The 16,247-nt window shown below is 37.6% G+C and overlaps 1 protein-coding gene across 4 annotated transcripts in view; it reads left to right on the top strand.

The window, feature by feature from the left end:
• The window catches only part of DENND4A (DENN domain containing 4A), a 49,590-nt gene extending 33,514 nt beyond the window's left edge, over positions 1–16,076 (top strand). For all 4 annotated transcript variants that reach the window (XM_057372309.1, XM_057372308.1, XM_057372311.1 and 1 more), the window contains 13 exons: positions 1,573–1,692; positions 3,162–3,302; positions 4,250–5,337; positions 6,140–6,350; positions 7,114–7,208; positions 8,005–8,180; positions 8,301–8,447; positions 8,893–9,103; positions 9,349–9,603; positions 10,085–10,202; positions 10,868–11,030; positions 11,961–12,025; positions 12,250–16,076. In XM_057372309.1, the coding sequence (XP_057228292.1) occupies positions 1,573–1,692; positions 3,162–3,302; positions 4,250–5,337; positions 6,140–6,350; positions 7,114–7,208; positions 8,005–8,180; positions 8,301–8,447; positions 8,893–9,103; positions 9,349–9,603; positions 10,085–10,202; positions 10,868–11,030; positions 11,961–12,025; positions 12,250–12,386 (2,927 nt within the window). In that variant the 3' untranslated portion in view covers positions 12,387–16,076. The remainder of the gene's footprint in view (positions 1–1,572; positions 1,693–3,161; positions 3,303–4,249; positions 5,338–6,139; positions 6,351–7,113; positions 7,209–8,004; positions 8,181–8,300; positions 8,448–8,892; positions 9,104–9,348; positions 9,604–10,084; positions 10,203–10,867; positions 11,031–11,960; positions 12,026–12,249) is intronic.
• The last annotated feature ends 171 nt before the right edge of the window (positions 16,077–16,247 follow it).

Here is a 16,247-nt window from a genome sequence, read left to right on the forward strand (position 1 = left end):
TGTGAACATCAAATGGTTCTATGGTCATGCCTGTAATTTGTATTTTTTCAAAGGTACTGCTTTCCATAGTATTTATAACTTCCTGGTAGTAAAGCACAATAGTAYGTTGTAAAGTAGCTGCAGTGTAGTTAGTTTAGTTCAGGTTGACCTTGGAAGACCTTAAAACATACTTTCATAAATGTATTTCATAAATGTAGGTCATCTGACTCATCTTTCAAAGTCCTTCCAACCAGGGCTGTTCTCTGATTCCAAATGTGTACAAATAAATCTTTGCCCTGACAAACAGAACAGATATGATGGCCTTATGTCTAGATTATTTCTCCTGGACCCCAGAGACTTCAGTCCTACTTCTGGCTCTATCATTAACCTTATGGATGACCTTGAACAACTTTGCTTTATTTCTGCCTGTTCTTCATGAAGCTGAACTTCCTGATAAACCACTTTATTGAAAGCCAGCCATGCAAAGTATTGTACAAGAGCTTAGCAATGTTGGTTGCAACTCAGACCATGTAATCTAAGGAAGTGTAATTAGTTCTTAATGAAATAACTGTCGCTTATATTATTAATAGTATTTGCTGTTGACATCTGATTGCTTTGCATAAAATCTCATAGCTAGAATGGGTRCTGACTCCTCAGGAAACCCAAAAAAATCTTCCATTAATTCCAGAATGTTTTCTCATCTTTACCATAGCAACAAGTTTTTTACCCTCTCTGTAGATATTCAGTGCAACATCTTTAGGGAAAAGAGGCAAAGAAACTTTCAACCATGGTGAACCTCTTGATCCTGAAGAGTTGATTGCTAATACCTCCTAAACTGCATGGGAGTAACCCCTGATGCTGTGATGCTGCTGGGGACTTCAGACATGGAATGTGTGTGACTTGGAGTGATTCCTTAGAATTTATAATGAACAGAGATTTTCTTATCTGCTTTGTTAATKTGCTTTGTAATAACCTGGAGGATGAACCACCATGTTAGTTTTAAATAAATWCTTGAAATCAGCCAGTCAGACTAAATTGATGGACGTGGACAGTGCTTTGGCTTAACAATGACCAAATAAGTGGCTTTAATGTTTGCAGGGTTTTCTGGGGTGATGTTGGTTGTGTTAATTTTATTCTTATTTTGCAGACAAACTCAGGCTTGCTACTGCATTGTTTCAATTTTTTTACTTTCTAGAGTAAAGAGAATTACTTGCATTAACTCTGAGAAAAATATTACACTAAAATGAAACCATGTTTAGGTCCTTCTTGGAGTTCTTGAAAAGATGTGACATGTTGATCAACTAGCCAGGCAACAGAATCGAACAGTGCTTTAGTTTAGTATTTAAAAAGAAATGTTGCCCATTACCCCTTTAATTTCATCCTCTGAAGCATCAGTTCAATGTCTRTACTATAATAAGCCAATCCTTTTTMTCTTCTTTTTTTTTTTGGGGTGGTAAAATGTTCACTGTTAATTGGAATGTTCATGATAAGAGGCCTTTGAATTACTGTTGATACTCAATTTATTCCCCTGAACAATGTCACACTATTAAATGCCATAATTGTCTTTATTCTGATGTTGCCCTGCAATGATAGGGGGACTTTCAGACACTGGCAATAACACATCACTCAAAGAAGAAGCCAAGCAAGGGAAAACTTGTCTTCAAGACATCCAAGAACAAAAGGAGGATAAGAGAGAGAGTGACTCCAGTTCTCGTATGTATCTTGTGAATACAGATATCTGGTTCATTGGGGATAAATAGGGATTTCAGCAAAAGCTAAGTGGGCCAGCTGATTTCTCACTGCGGCTGTGTGTGATAATGCTAGTTTATGCCACTGCCTAAAGTTCTTTCTCTAAATGCAATTTTCGGGATGTCTAATGGTTTAACTTAGAAAATTACAGTTCTTTTTTCTCTTCTATTTCAAATAAGTGATAATGGTAGCATAAAGGCTTAATGATAATTATAGCCTAATGTTTTTGTCTTTCAAAAAAATGAAGTTGCCTTGTAGGCATAATCTACAGAAAASCCTTTTCTACCAGTCTGGTTGCTTTATAAATCCTGTAAGGGAACAGCTGAAATTTTGCAAGTCTGAGAGGTCTAAATTATCCAGCTCCTTGGAATTCTCAAAGTTTGGGAGATGCACCAGAATGAGAAGGCTTTTTTTTCTTCAGGTTTTGCATTGGCTGCTCTTGATTCTCTCAAGTGCAGTTGAGCAGCATCAACTTCATGCAAGAGCACAGAAGATCAGTTTTGTAGTAAAAATGTTTAAGTACTGCAGATTCCTATGTACATTTATGGAAAATACTCTTCTTAGTAAATGTTCCCAATGTAATATAATTGTTAAAATTTTTCAGTATGCTTTCCYCTACTATTTGAGTTAACTATCCCATTGTCAAGTGACGTAGAAGTCTGAATTGGAAAATTAGGAATTAGAAAAGTTGCTTCAGTTTTCACCAGTCTTCCTTCTAGCACTAGTATTTTTTTCTTCGATTTGTTGGCAAAGTTGTTCTACCCATGATCATAAGAACATATATGTAAGATTACAGATAAGTTACTTAGGTTTAGTAAAATATTTGAGGATGCAGAGAATGTGAATTCTGCTTATTTTATTACTTTTGGCCATAATTAAGATGTTTGTGGCTCTGTATAATAATATGATGTGCTAAAACATTTTGCACTTTTGAAAACAACTTGATAATACTAAAGTTGCCTGAAATCCCTTAGAGAAGTATTTCACTATTTTGGGTAGTCACCTGCAACAGAGTTTTTGTTTCATATCTAGAAGTGGTGAATATAAATATTCACATTTGCTTCATTTCTCCTGTGCAGTCCTGGGGAAATGAGATCTGTGTGAAGCTGAGCTTTCTCTCTTGCAGGAGAAAACACTCTTACATCTCTTCTGTGCAAGTAAACAAGGGTGRTCTTCATCTCTAAAACCACCACAAATTTTAGAATGACTTTTGGGYTCTGTGTAGAGTAGCTAATGAAACTTCAAAAAGTAATGCTGGGAGTTAAATACTTCAGTGTGAAAACCTCTGCCCAAGTAGACGTCAGCCTGTGCATTGTGCAATGAGTACAACGTCCCATCCTGTTGGAAGTATCCAATAGGTAGTGGGAACTTGAGATTTCAGTGGGGTTCCTTTGAGTCTATAAAACTATAATTCTGTATTTTTCTGTCTGCAGTGTCTGAAGTGGAGAGCACAAAAGGGAGTGGGGACTGCCTGCCTAAACTGAATTACCAGAACTCCAAGAATGACAAAGCCACTTCCAGCATCGTGCGGCTCAATGGCACCGTTGACAGTACCGTGGCAGAAGGGAGCAGGGGTGAGAGGAGAGGGAAAATATTGAGATTCTTGTGCCCTTATATATCTAGTTACTTTTTTTTTTTAATATATATATAGTTACTTTTATATATATATAGTTACTATTGAGCTGCAAGTAGTCCTAAGTTCTGTTGGCCACTAAATTTACAGTATTTTATTGGTGTAACAGCAGTGGCTGATGAAATCTGGAGGAGTGAGTTTAGGTTGGAGTCACCATATGCTGTGTCAGATGCATGTGAATATTCTGCAATTCCATTTTTTTTTCTTGTTTGCTCTATTTTTTTTCTGTAGTTAACATCTGTTTACAAAACAACAAAATCTTGGTTTTTTTCTTATCTCTGCCTACTAATTAATTCCTTCAGGATGGGCAAGGACTTTCTATGCAGTACAATTAAAAGAAGCWTTTAGACATTTTGACAGGTCTTTAGTAATGTCATTTCTGGTTATTATAATACTCAGCTATGCTTGAAATACACTTTAAAGTCTGCATCTTTGTGGCTGGCAAAACAATGGAGATTTCTCTGACAGTAATTCTTCTTGTTGGCTCTATTTCTAAATCATTAATTTAGAAAGTGATSCTTTTTTTGCAATTTCCTGTATATCTCTGCTATCCTTGGCTTTCAAGCCTTGTAGTAAAGTCTACAAAAGAGGAAACTAAGTACAGCTGAGACTTTTCTTGATGTTGTCTCTTAGAGTGCTCTTGAGTTGTATGATTTTATTCCCTTTTAAGTATTTTATTGTYTGTCCCTTCCTGAAAGTTATGACCAAGGCCAGCTCAACATTTCAGCCACTCAACGTTTCAACACAATGATTTCATCTGTGTTGTAAAATGCTTGAAAGTTAAGACAAATTTACATTCTTTTGTACTTTTCATTCGTTTTCTTGTATAGCAACAAATAAAGCACCTTGTTCCATCTCTTTTTAAAGCACCTTCCATCTTTTTTTCAGAGAGTTCTGTAGGATTGCTGTTTACATCATCTTTTGAGGATGCCAGTGAAGCAGAAGTTATAAAAAATAAATCCATAAGAAGGAGACATAAAAGTGCAGTAGAAGCTGACTTAAGGGAGATTCCATGGGAAAGCAGGAACAGGAACCTGAGTGGAGATGGCTTAGTGGGACTCATGATGAACAGAATCAACCAGGAAGCAAACCCTGGRGAAATGGTTGAAAAACTGGGAGCTGATGCCAAAATTCTATCTAGTGCATTACAGAAAAGCATAAGGCCAAAAACTCTTAATATCAGAACTTCCTCTTTAGACTCTAAGAGAGAAAGCCTGGAAAAAGAATCCAGTGATGAAGATGCAGCCTTTGATTGCAGTTTTACAGATAAAACAGAGTCTCCTGTTATCTTTGACCTGGAAGACCTGGATGCAGAACCTGAAACCCCTACAGCAGTGAAAACTTCTGGTGAAAAATCTAGGAGGCTGCAAAGAAAGAGCAGTTTTCCAGTAAAGCCAGTTGAAAAGACAGATGTTGAAACTGGATTTGATCCATTGTCTCTGCTGGTTGCTGAGACAGARCAGCAGAAAGAGGATGAGGAGGAGGATGATGATAGAAGTGTTTCTACCCCTTCTGCAAGAAGAGATTTAGCTGAAGAAATAGTCATGTAYATGAACAATATGAGCAGCCCTTTGTCCAGTCGTGCTCCAAGCATTGAGTTGCAAAAACCCTATGATGACAGAAATGCTAATAAAAGGAGCCCAACCATTATCCAGCCTTGTAGGAGGTCCAGCCTTCCCCCAAGCTCCCCAAGGCCACCCAGTCTTACCAAATCCAAGAGTTATCAYGCAAAAAATGAAGAAAGGCCAAGGGACAGGCTTTGGTCTTCCCCAGCTTACTCCCCAAACAGTCCAGCCAAGGAGCAGGATACAACCAGTGCATTAACACTYGTGTCATCACCATCATTCAATTTGGACACGCTGCTAACTCCCAAGTTTGATGTTCTGAAAAGCAGCATGTTCTCTGCTGGAAAAGGGGTTGCAGAGAAAGCAAGCAAGTGGTACTCCAAGTTTGCAATGTATGCTGCTTCTGCAAAGGTAAATGTTTATTAAATTGCTATAAACTAAGRAAAAAACTTTGTAAAGGCTTAAATAACTTGCTCTCATGTACTGAATCACTTGAATGACCTGTGTCAATGTAAACTATGTGCATTAAGTTGTTTTAATCATGTTTGATTTACCAGGACCCTAATTTTACTGTTCTGAACAAAATTTTAGTTTAGCTTGGATTCTGAGTTTATTTATGGGAAGTGTACTGCAGTGTGTTGACAGAACAAAGACTTTCTCTGACTTCCCTTTTTAACCTAAGAAAGAAACATTTAAATAAACAAATACTGGTTTTAAGTCTTTATTGCTTTTATTAAAAAGCAATAAAGTAAGGGGAAATCTGCTTGTATTGGTTGCCAAAGTAATTTAAAGCTAGTTTTGATTTGAGGTAATTTTTAAAACGTTCTTTGCTGCTACCAATTCAAACCAAAACACCTTTTATTCTCAGTTGTTGGGAATGAAGAGAGATGCTTGCCTTGTCTATCCTAATATATGTCTCCAGCTGCTGATARTTCTTTTAGTAATGGGGTCAAAAAGTTATGGGATTAAACTAGTTACATTTTCACTTAGTTATTTTTATTAGAAGAATCTTTAAAAAAGAATCCTGGTGTAGCTGTTGGACCCAGAGTAGAACTTGCCTGGTCTTGCACCAGTTCTGCATACAAATCTGTGGTTCTCCAAGGAAGGAGGGTCATGCCTTGAATTTACTGAGACAAAGAAGGCTGCCCCTTTCTTTTGGAAATACTTATTCTTTCTTTTCATTTTCTCACTGGAACTTGTTTTCTTCTCTCAGGATCAAAATTCAGACAGAGCAAGTGTTTCATCTCTYGGAGCTCTGGACTCAGAATCTACTTCTCTCACTGATGAAGATGTCTGCAATGATTTTGAAAGTGCTTCTCCTCAGGAGAACACCACATCAGAAATAAAGGGAATTAGCCTCAGCAAGACAAGCCTGGAAAGYTCAGCTTCCCATGATGGCTCAGCTAAACAATATGACCAGTGTGGTAAGAGACAGCTTTTGCATTGCGTTCATCAATCTGAGCAAAACCATTCCAGTTTTAAAAGTTGTTCTTTCATAMTTCTCAGTTTAAATCATCCTAGTCATTAGTYCTTTYTGTGGAAGAAGTAATTTTTCTTTTRCTACCTGAAAACTCGTACTGAAGTAGGAACCTTTTTGGCTCCTTGATTATTCATATAAATACCTTATTTGTGTAAGTTGTACAGCTCCAGAAAATATCTACAGAAACATTCTAATGGTAACTTTATTGGTCTAGTTCTATTTTCTAAAAGTAGTAAAAATATTTTTTTCAAATCTGTTATAATTTTATACWAGCTTCTGTTGAAGCTGATTATCAGACAGACTTTGTAGATGTTTTTCCTAATCTGTGCTGGATAATTGGTCATGACTTTTGTATTGGTTTCTGATGTCATTGTGGTGTACAAACAACACCTCTTATCTTTGACTAGTTTTTGTCCACACARRAAGTGTGGCTRTGAATTACTTAAAATTTGTTTCCAAGCTACCAACTGTTGCTCACAAAGAAARCTGAACATATGGGAATTGTTTGTTGGTGGCTTTTATTTTTGCCTTRGTTGGTGCTGGGCAGATGGCAGCCTCACACTCCACGGTTCTGTTCCAGTGTGTCTCATTTGTTGCATCTTCTATCACACATTTTATTATAACTGCAGTATTGTTTGAGCAGAAGAACAGGGTGCTAAAAATGTATTTTCASAATTACTAATACTTAGCGTTTTTTCTGTTAACAGGTTCTCTTTCCAAGTTCCCTTTACCTGACAAATCAGAGTTGGTATCTTCTTGCAGCACAAGCAGTACCAGTGTGTTCCAGAACTACGCCATGGAGGTACAGGATGATTTATTGACTCTAACTGATGGACTAGGAGCATATGTCTTTAAATATGAATATTATCTGTATTTCTGGTAAAGTTCAAAGCTTAAAACTAATACACTGAAAGACAGATGGATATTTCTGTCGCAAAGTAGATTTAATTTCAAATCCTGCTCTAGAAAGGTCTTTATTTCAGTCACATCTTTTGGTTCTTAAAGCTTTAGTTCTGAAGAGTTTGCTATTGGATGCAGTTGAATTCAGGCACATAAATCCCTTGTGGAGATAAATTTATTTAAGGTGAAAATACCAAGTCTTAAGCAGCATTGTGTGTTTTAAAATAAAGAAGAGAGAACTACCTGTTTCTTGCTGTAACTTCTAGTAAGATCACTTTTCTTTTCATTGTTAGGCTGGTTTGGGTGGCTCTTCATTATTTTCTTTCCTTCTTTTCCTCCCCCTGCCACTGGATTTAAGTTAATGACTGTTCATTTGCATCTTTTTTTTTTTCCTATTTCTATAATACTGACAGTCACTACAGAAGTGTGTTTAAAGTCTTATCATAATTTAGGTAGCTGCAGRAATATTCTTGTACTTTTATGCTTGCAGATTACAAATAATGTGTTATTGTTAATAGAAATATGAATAAATAACGGATTGGTTTTAATCTGAGGAACAATAAGAGGATGAACTTTGTGTGCAAGTGGGGAGGGATAGTCATCAAAGGGCAAAGATTTTGGCTGTAGTTTCRAGTGTTTTGTGACAGGAGAGTAGCTTTGAGGACATGTTCTAGTGGATTCTGTTCCTGCCCTTGCAGGTCCTCATCTCAAGCTGTTCCCGATGTCGGACTTGTGACTGTTTGGTTCACGATGAAGAAATCATGGCAGGCTGGACAGCAGATGACTCAAATCTCAATACCACCTGTCCCTTCTGTGGCAATTTATTTCTGCCCTTTTTGAGCATCGAAATCCGAGATCTTCGACGGCCTGGACGGTAATGACATTTGAATTTTCCTCAATTTTGAATGCTTATCATTGGGAAGCATTTCTTTGGGGTTTGGGGGTTTTGGGGTTTTTTTTCCTGATAAATGTTAAGCTTTTGCTTTTCCTGCAGGTATTTTCTGAAGTCCAGCCCTTCTACRGAAAATATGCAGTTCCCATCCCTTTTTTCCAATCAGAGTGGGAARTCCTGTAACACCACAGCCACTGTTGGCCTTACCACATCCCTGATGTCTGTCCAAGAGGATACCAATTCAAACAGGTAAACATGCATTTCCTGCCTMGAAATTCCTCAGCTTCTCTGTGGATAAGCATGTATTATAATCAACTGCAATTAATTTATATTCTATTAAGAGGAGAGATTGATTTGGAAGAGKATCTCTTTGCTGCATCTCCCTTATCTCTCATCTGGCCACATCATGCATTCTCTGCCTGATATGCACTATTTCATCCATAATACAAAAATTCATGTTGGCATTTGTAATTCTGCAAGTTTTATGAACTCTTTTGAGGACGATTGTGTTTATCATCAGTGCAAGGGGAATAAAACTTGCATTACAACATGAATGAGTGTGAGATGGCTGACAAGGCAGAATTCAAACTGTCAGATCCATTATTTCCAGTTTATTTCTGTCTGTGTACATTGGTGAGCACTCAGACTAAAACAAAAAGCTGAGATTCTTTTTTCTATTTTTCCTCTCCTCTAGCAAATCTAAGCATCATGACAATGTTTATGCCAGAAGTATCCAGATCCCCTCAGGAAGAAGACAAAATACCTCTGGGTCAGAATGTACAAGTCACCCTGTAGCAAGGAGTATCAGTACTTTTGGTCCTTTGGAAGAAGATGAGAAGGAAAACCAGAAGATCAGCCATATCATTCCTACTGGTAGCCTGCCTGCTACTTTGCAAGGACCAACAGTGTGTAGTTTTTCTACCTTAAAAGCCATTTTTTCATTTGTGCCAGTAGATTAATGTGTAACATCATTAATCAGGAGAACAAAATTAACCTTCCTAAATTACAGTAAATACTAGGTTGTATTATTTGAACTACTGCTAGTTGTAGCTTTCAGATGTTGGTGTGTCTCATAAATAACAAAAGCCTTTATAAGACTTTACAAACACAGTTACATTCCAGCTAATGACATTTTTCTTCCTTGTTGCAGGATTCCTTGGGCCTGGAATGGCGCTTGCCTAGTCCTGATCCTATAACGGTTCCTTACCTCAGTCCTCTCGTGGTATGGAAAGAGCTTGAAAGCTTACTTGAAAATGAAGGGGATCATGCAATAACGGTRGCAGACTTTGTAGATCATCATCCCATTGTGTTCTGGAATTTGGTGTGGTATTTCAGGCGCTTGGACTTGCCCAGCAACTTACCAGGATTAATACTTTCTTCTGAGCACTGCAATAAGAACTCCAAGGTATGGAATCAGATAGAAAACACTGACATATGAGAAATGGTTGTTTTCCCTTATAGGATATTATTAGATAATTAAGTCTTAGCATATTGCAAGAGACGCTTTTGAGCCCAGTCCTGAATTAGTAAAGAATGTGTCAGCTGAAGGAAAATATGCAAAACTCTGAAACTTGGGCTCAGCAGTACTTGTGGGGGCTCTTACTGTCACACTGTCATTTGTGATCCTCAGTTCCAAAGAAGTCAAGTTTCTAGTCAGTTTTGTTGCTGTTCGAGCAGCTRAGCAGTCGAAGGAGGAAGTTTAGATTTTAGGACTGTAGAATACAGGCAAAACATTTATTTGCCATGTCACTGACAATGCTRTTCAGATTTAGCTTTCTCTAGTTTTAATAGCAACTTTTTACSAAGAGCACACCTGTATGTTAAATACAGAATTTATTTGTCATGACTTCATAATAAAATGTCTTTGTGTGCATTCTCCTGTTCAGATTCCACGGAACTGTATGTCAGAGGACAGTAAATATGTTCTTATTCAGATGCTATGGGACAATATGAAATTGCATCAAGATCCAAGGCAGCCTTTGTATATTTTGTGGAATGCTCAGAGTAAGTTCTGTGTCTTGTGAATTTTGATGGTACTCAAGAGCAATTCTCATTTTGAGCAGCTGAAGCATGTGTGTTCAGAAAAGATGTCTTTGTGGATAGTTCACACAAGCTACAATACCGTTTTTTGATCATACTGCTTTTTGTCTTGCAGGTCAAAATCGCACTCTTTTGTTTGAGAGTGAGTGTTAAGTTTGGTGTTGCTCTTCTCAGTTTATGTGACTTGTTTTGGGAGGGAGGTTGGTTCTGTGCTTAGCAGTAAATTGCTTGAACAAGTTTCAGTTTCCCAGCATTCCTGTTTCAAATCATTGACTGGTATTGCCAGTGGCTTTTTCTTCACTGGGAAGGGAGGAATGAGAGGGAATACATTTCATTGATGCCGTTCATCCACTTAGCTCATCTTCTTATTTTTAGAATTTGCTTACTTAGAGTTTTGTTGCTGGTGTTGGATCACACGCCTGAAAACAGCTCATGGCYCATTGCAACTTTTGAGTTTTTCTTATGTGCTTTTTGTGTTTTGCATTRATAACTTTTTTATTTGATATTTTGTTCACTACATACTTGTCAATATTTCCACAGTTTCTGTAGCCTCCCACCTTTTTTTAACAACTTTGTGCTCGCTACACAAAGAATCTATTTATTCTTACAGCCTTTCTACTCTTTTTCAGCCCAGAAGTACCCAATGGTCCAGTTATTGCAAAAAGATGATGACTCCTTTAACCAGGAGCTCTTGAGGAGTATGGTGAAAAGCATTAAGATGAATGATGTGTATGGACCAATGAGTCAGATATTGGAGAGGCTCAACAAGTGGCCACATATTAAAAGACAAAGGTAAGAACAAYRTGCCTAACAGGAGCAGAGTTGGATGATAATCAGGTTATTAATTCTATTTTCTTAGTGTGTTTTTTAAATAAAAAATACTGGGTTTTGCCAGTGTTCTCAAATTTATCACGCTGGTAATTTATTTTTTATGGTAACTTTCACAAACTTAGTTCTCAAATTTTTTAGTTTTTTGCTTTTCCTCTCCCCTTCCCCTTTACACTCACCTCTTGTTCTTACCTCTGAATGATCAGGGAAGTAGAGAGGGYATATATATATATGTGTATATGTTTTTATCAAATGTTATTTACATATTAGTGGAGTTTTTTAAATAAAAACCTTATTCTGTTTCTAGGGTGTATGGGTAGATTTGGTTTTTATTTTTAAGTCTTCAGTAGAGGACAGAAAAGGAGCTAAGATAGGTTATGTCTCATATTTCGGAAGGAGTTTTTTTCCATTAGCAGTGGAATTAGTGAAAATTAATTCCTATGAGCTTTTATTTCTTGCTTGGATTTATTGATCTGTGCTAAGATATATATGACAGACTTGTCAACAGCTGGAGCATCGAAAAGGTGTTTTGTCTGCCTGCTTTTTGCTTGTCTGCCTGCTTTTTCAAGCTAATGTTAATATGCAGAAAAGCAAATTCCTTGCCTGGTTAAATTTGATGGAATTTGGTCCAGTGTTTATAACTGCATGTTTCTCTCCACATGCACTTGTGCAATTTCCAGGGGATCTGCCATGGGTGATGTCCTTATGTGGGGAATGCAGGGCATTGTCCAGAGCTCAGAAATGATGATACTTTGGAGGTACACAGGAATTAGGTTCAAAATGGATATTTTTAATAATAGATTATTTTAAAATGCTTCAGTGAGTTTTTAATAGGGATTGTTTTGTGCTGTATCAGTGCAGTATATAAATTGATTTGGTTTTTTGCCATTTCAGGAGCCTTTACAGAGAAATACTGTTTCTTTCACTTGTTGCCCTGGGAAGAGATAATATCGATATAGGTGAGTTCTGCCAGCTATTCAAATGAGCATAGATGATGAATTTATGCAAACTTAGTTATTCAGCTTCCAGAAAAAAAAAATCTGTAGATAGATATGTGCCACTCTGTGGTAAGTGCCAAGTAAAAAGGACTTTACAGATATTTTCTGCTGATAAATGCAGCTGTCATGGCATTTGGATGGTGTTTTTGAGCTTGGTGCCTGAAGTTGTTTTTCCCTTTGTGCAGATGCTTTTGACAGAGAGTACAAAATGGCCTATGATCGTCTCACTGCTAATCAAGTGAAGAACACTCATAACTGYGATAGACCACCAAGCACTGGAGTGATGGAATGCAGAAAGATTTTTGGAGAACCATATCTTTAAATATAACTGGCTAAAGAGGTGATATCTATGACGTATCCCTGTGTAAAATAACCACTTCAGTCACAAGGAACATCTCAGTCTTCAGTGTTGAGGAACGTGCATACGATGGACTGTGGCAGGAGGCCTCGGGAAATTCGGCCTGGCTGCRGTTGTGGAGATGGACAGAGAGCAAAATGGGCCAAATATGATTTCCCTGTCCCTTGTCCTTTCTGCAAATCRGTGTGGAGAGGCAGGTTCTAAACAAAACCAGTTCTCTGACCTAGGACAACATATTACAGCTCCCTTAAAAAAAAAAAATTAAGCAACAGGTGGACAGAAACAATGCACTGAAACTAATGTGAGCGAAGGAAATTCTTCAGAATCTATTGTTTACATAGAATATTCATGATGTTATGAAGAGCATACAAAGTTGTATTATACATATTTTAAATTGTTTATAGTAAGTTGATATTTTTTTAATTTTTTTAAATTACTGGAGTGAATTTTAAATGGACTTGCTGCATAAGCAATACAGTGCTTATTTTTTTTGCAGTACACTGCTATTTATAGTAACTTGTCCAGTTACTTTTTGAAGAGTGATTTGTTTTTAAAGCAGAATAGAAAATGTTAACCTTCACCTAGACAGTACTCGAGATCCAGGATTTCTCTCATGCACACTTGGAAAGCGTGTTACCACAGCAATCAGAAGGAAGGTATGGTAAATTTTGCAAAACTCTAATGAACACACTGATGTCTCTGTGAAACACTTCTGTAGAAATCTCCTCTCCCTCTCATGTTCCCTTTCCTCCCCACTCCCTGGGAAAGGGAAAGCATACTGAAGAGTCCTATGGATTATGCTATGGAATCAACCCATCTTAGCTGTTGGCATTTGTTAATGTGGCCTCATTCCAGATGTGACACAGAGCAAATGCCAGCCTGCAGTGAGTTCTCCATAAACACACAGCACTCAGAGTCTCGGTGGTTGTGTTTGAAACACACTCAATATGACACCTACATAATGCCAATTCAAAGCTTCTAACTCAARTACATCCAGAAAACTTCCTACAGGGAATTTTTAGGGAATGTAATTTATTGGGGCATATTGTGCATAGTTAAACATACTTAGAATGTTCAGTGTTTATTTCACAGTCAAAACAACTTTTTTTTTTCCTCTGAAGAAAACTCCTATATCAGTCCTTGTGGTGGAGTCATGGCTTTTGCGTCATGTTTTCTTGTTCYAGACATTTAAAAAATGTTCTGTGCTCTCAGTCACATAGCAACTCCTCACCAGAAGGCAGGCGAGGCTACAGGGAAAATATCAGAAGTCTTGCATGGAGGTGGGAAAACAGACATCGAACTGTATAAAACACCCTAAACAAATTAAATCATGCTTTAACAAATAGCTTTATTTTAATTAATCTTAATGATTTCCTAGTTCTAATTTCTTTAAGTTGTTGCTGTTATAATACTTCCAAATATTAAACTGTTACATTAGATTTTATATTGCAGTCTGCCTACCAGTAGGTGTTTTTAAAAACCTCTTTAGTTTGCAAGTGTAATAAACCAGCAATATTTAGTTAGGCAGAAAGGTGATAAATGTTAAWGCTCACATTTACTTTATTAAGTGAAATAGAGCAAGCCTTAGAGGCTTAAATGAAAAGTAATGCTGCTATGAAGCTCTGTAACCTCCTCCCAGACCTCTGTAAACTTGTAAGAAGATGCTACCCTAAGAAGAAGGGATTTAAAATGTGTAGAGCTGCGGGTTTGTGCTGATGATAATTGCGGGATGTAGTCTTGGACACGGCTTCCATCGAGTAATGCCTCTTCTCTAACGTGCTGCTAATTATGTAGCTGACCTTTTTGAAAGTATCTCCTCACCTGAGGTGGAGCTGGCAATGCTACACTTAGAACATCTTTCACATTTAATTTATTTTAACAATTTGTGATGCTCTTTTGTACTGCCACGCTTGTACAGTATTCCTTGTGCATGAAATGGAGCTCCTTTWTTCACCCAGGATCATGGTAGTCATACCCTCTTCATTCCTCTGAACCAGTGTGAAATAAGCAGGCTATTTTTGATCCCATTCCTTGTAGGTGCCCCTTGGTGTGCATGGCTGCTCTTCTCTGTACAGTAGGAATGCTGCATTACCATGGAAGACGTGCCTCCAGYAGTTGCTGCATTTAAGCTCATAGCTGGGCATACCGTGGGTAAGGTTGTGTTCCCAGCTCCCTGCAGTTCTGCTTCCATTTGCCACTGGAGCAGCCACTGTTCTATAGGATCTTCAAGCCATGAAAGGAGAGAGAGCAAGGGCTTTTTCCAGAGCTGCCATGGGRCGTTCAAGGGGCTGAGCTATGACCCAGCTTCCCACTCCGATTCCGGGGTGGCCCAAGTGACGAGCCCGGTCCCCGTCCCCAGGACATGGCGTGTGTTAGTGCAGCTGTGGGGGCAACACTGCCACACGTGGCCCTTCCTCCACCCTTGTCCCAGCCTCCTTGTAAGTCCTTCCAACTGCCTTCAGACTTACCAACTCAACCAGTTGTACTTCTTTCCAATATCCCCCGGTATCAGGTAGTGGATACTGCACCGGGAACAGGATTGGCCGTGCAGCCCTCAAACAATCCCTCTGTTCCTGAATGCTCAGCGTGGCACTCCTGAAGCCTTGCTGATATTAGTTTGGGTCTGCTTTTAAATTACTATATCATGTAGTAGCTCATTGAGTGAAATCATACTTAATGAATTGTTTTATAAAGTCTGTTGCAAGTCAGTCCACTATAGAAATATATAAAAATAGAGTTGGAATAACAATATACTATAAGTGGGCAATTCTCCTCAAGTCCTAATGTTCCAAACGTATCCTGAGGTCTATAATTTTTAAGCATCATACAATTCAGTGTTGAAACAGTTTTCAAATCTCACTCTCCTTTATTAGAAAAGCAATTTGACTATATTTTCCAATAYCACAAAGATGAGTAAATAAAATATTTGAGACATATTTTCAATTTAAAATTTTGTATGAACTRAATTTTCTCCTTTTGTGTACTAAAGAATGCTTATGTCCAAAACCTTAAACAAAGGTTTTACATTTGCAGTGCAATATATATTTTGCTTCACTTATGGTTCCACTGGAATAATTATTGGAGATGAAATACTGAAATGTGAATAGAAATTGTGCTGTTTCTGTGACACTGCTATGTCCCATTTGAGAAGGTTTGCTGTCGGTACAGTTACAGCCTGATGAATTTGACTTCCACTGGCAAATTAAATGGTTTGTATCCCAAGAAAGAGAAAATTCCTGCATGTAAAATCATTGTGTAACAAATGGGAGATACAAATAGTAATAATAGAGAGGGGTATTTCTGGATATTATCTCACTGGGATTTTAAAAATGGTACTTCATTAGTCTGCAAGCAGCACTTTTTAAATGAATGGTTGTAGATTTGTAAATATGTAATGTTTAAATTTTATTTACCAAAAACCAGTATGTTGGATGTTTGCTTTGGTTTGTAGTTCCTTTAAAATATGCAAAGTTAATGTTCACAATGTTAAGGGTTTTTTTTCTGTCTCATCCAAAAAAAGAAGTTTTACAGTGAGTCAATAAAAAGCTTAAAATCTTTCTGGTTACTTTCATTAACATTTTATTAGCTGGATTAGAGGGACAGAAATGTCTGCAACTCTTAATCCTGTTGTTTGCCCCCATGAGGTATTAACAATAAACCTCTCAGGTTTGTTGATGTCAGTGGCATTTTTTCATCTTGTCTATGTAGAAGTCCATGCTAACAAGAGAATTAGTGCTGGTTAAATAATATGTAACTGTCAGAGATTAGTGTCAGGATGAAAACAAGCCCCCAGCAGTTCAACTCCTTGTTGTAGTATTTGATTCC

Source organism: Malurus melanocephalus, unplaced genomic scaffold (assembly GCF_030028575.1).
Source record: "Malurus melanocephalus ecotype Western Australia unplaced genomic scaffold, MMel_1.1 scaffold_169, whole genome shotgun sequence".
NCBI classification, from domain to species: domain Eukaryota; kingdom Metazoa; phylum Chordata; class Aves; order Passeriformes; family Maluridae; genus Malurus; species Malurus melanocephalus.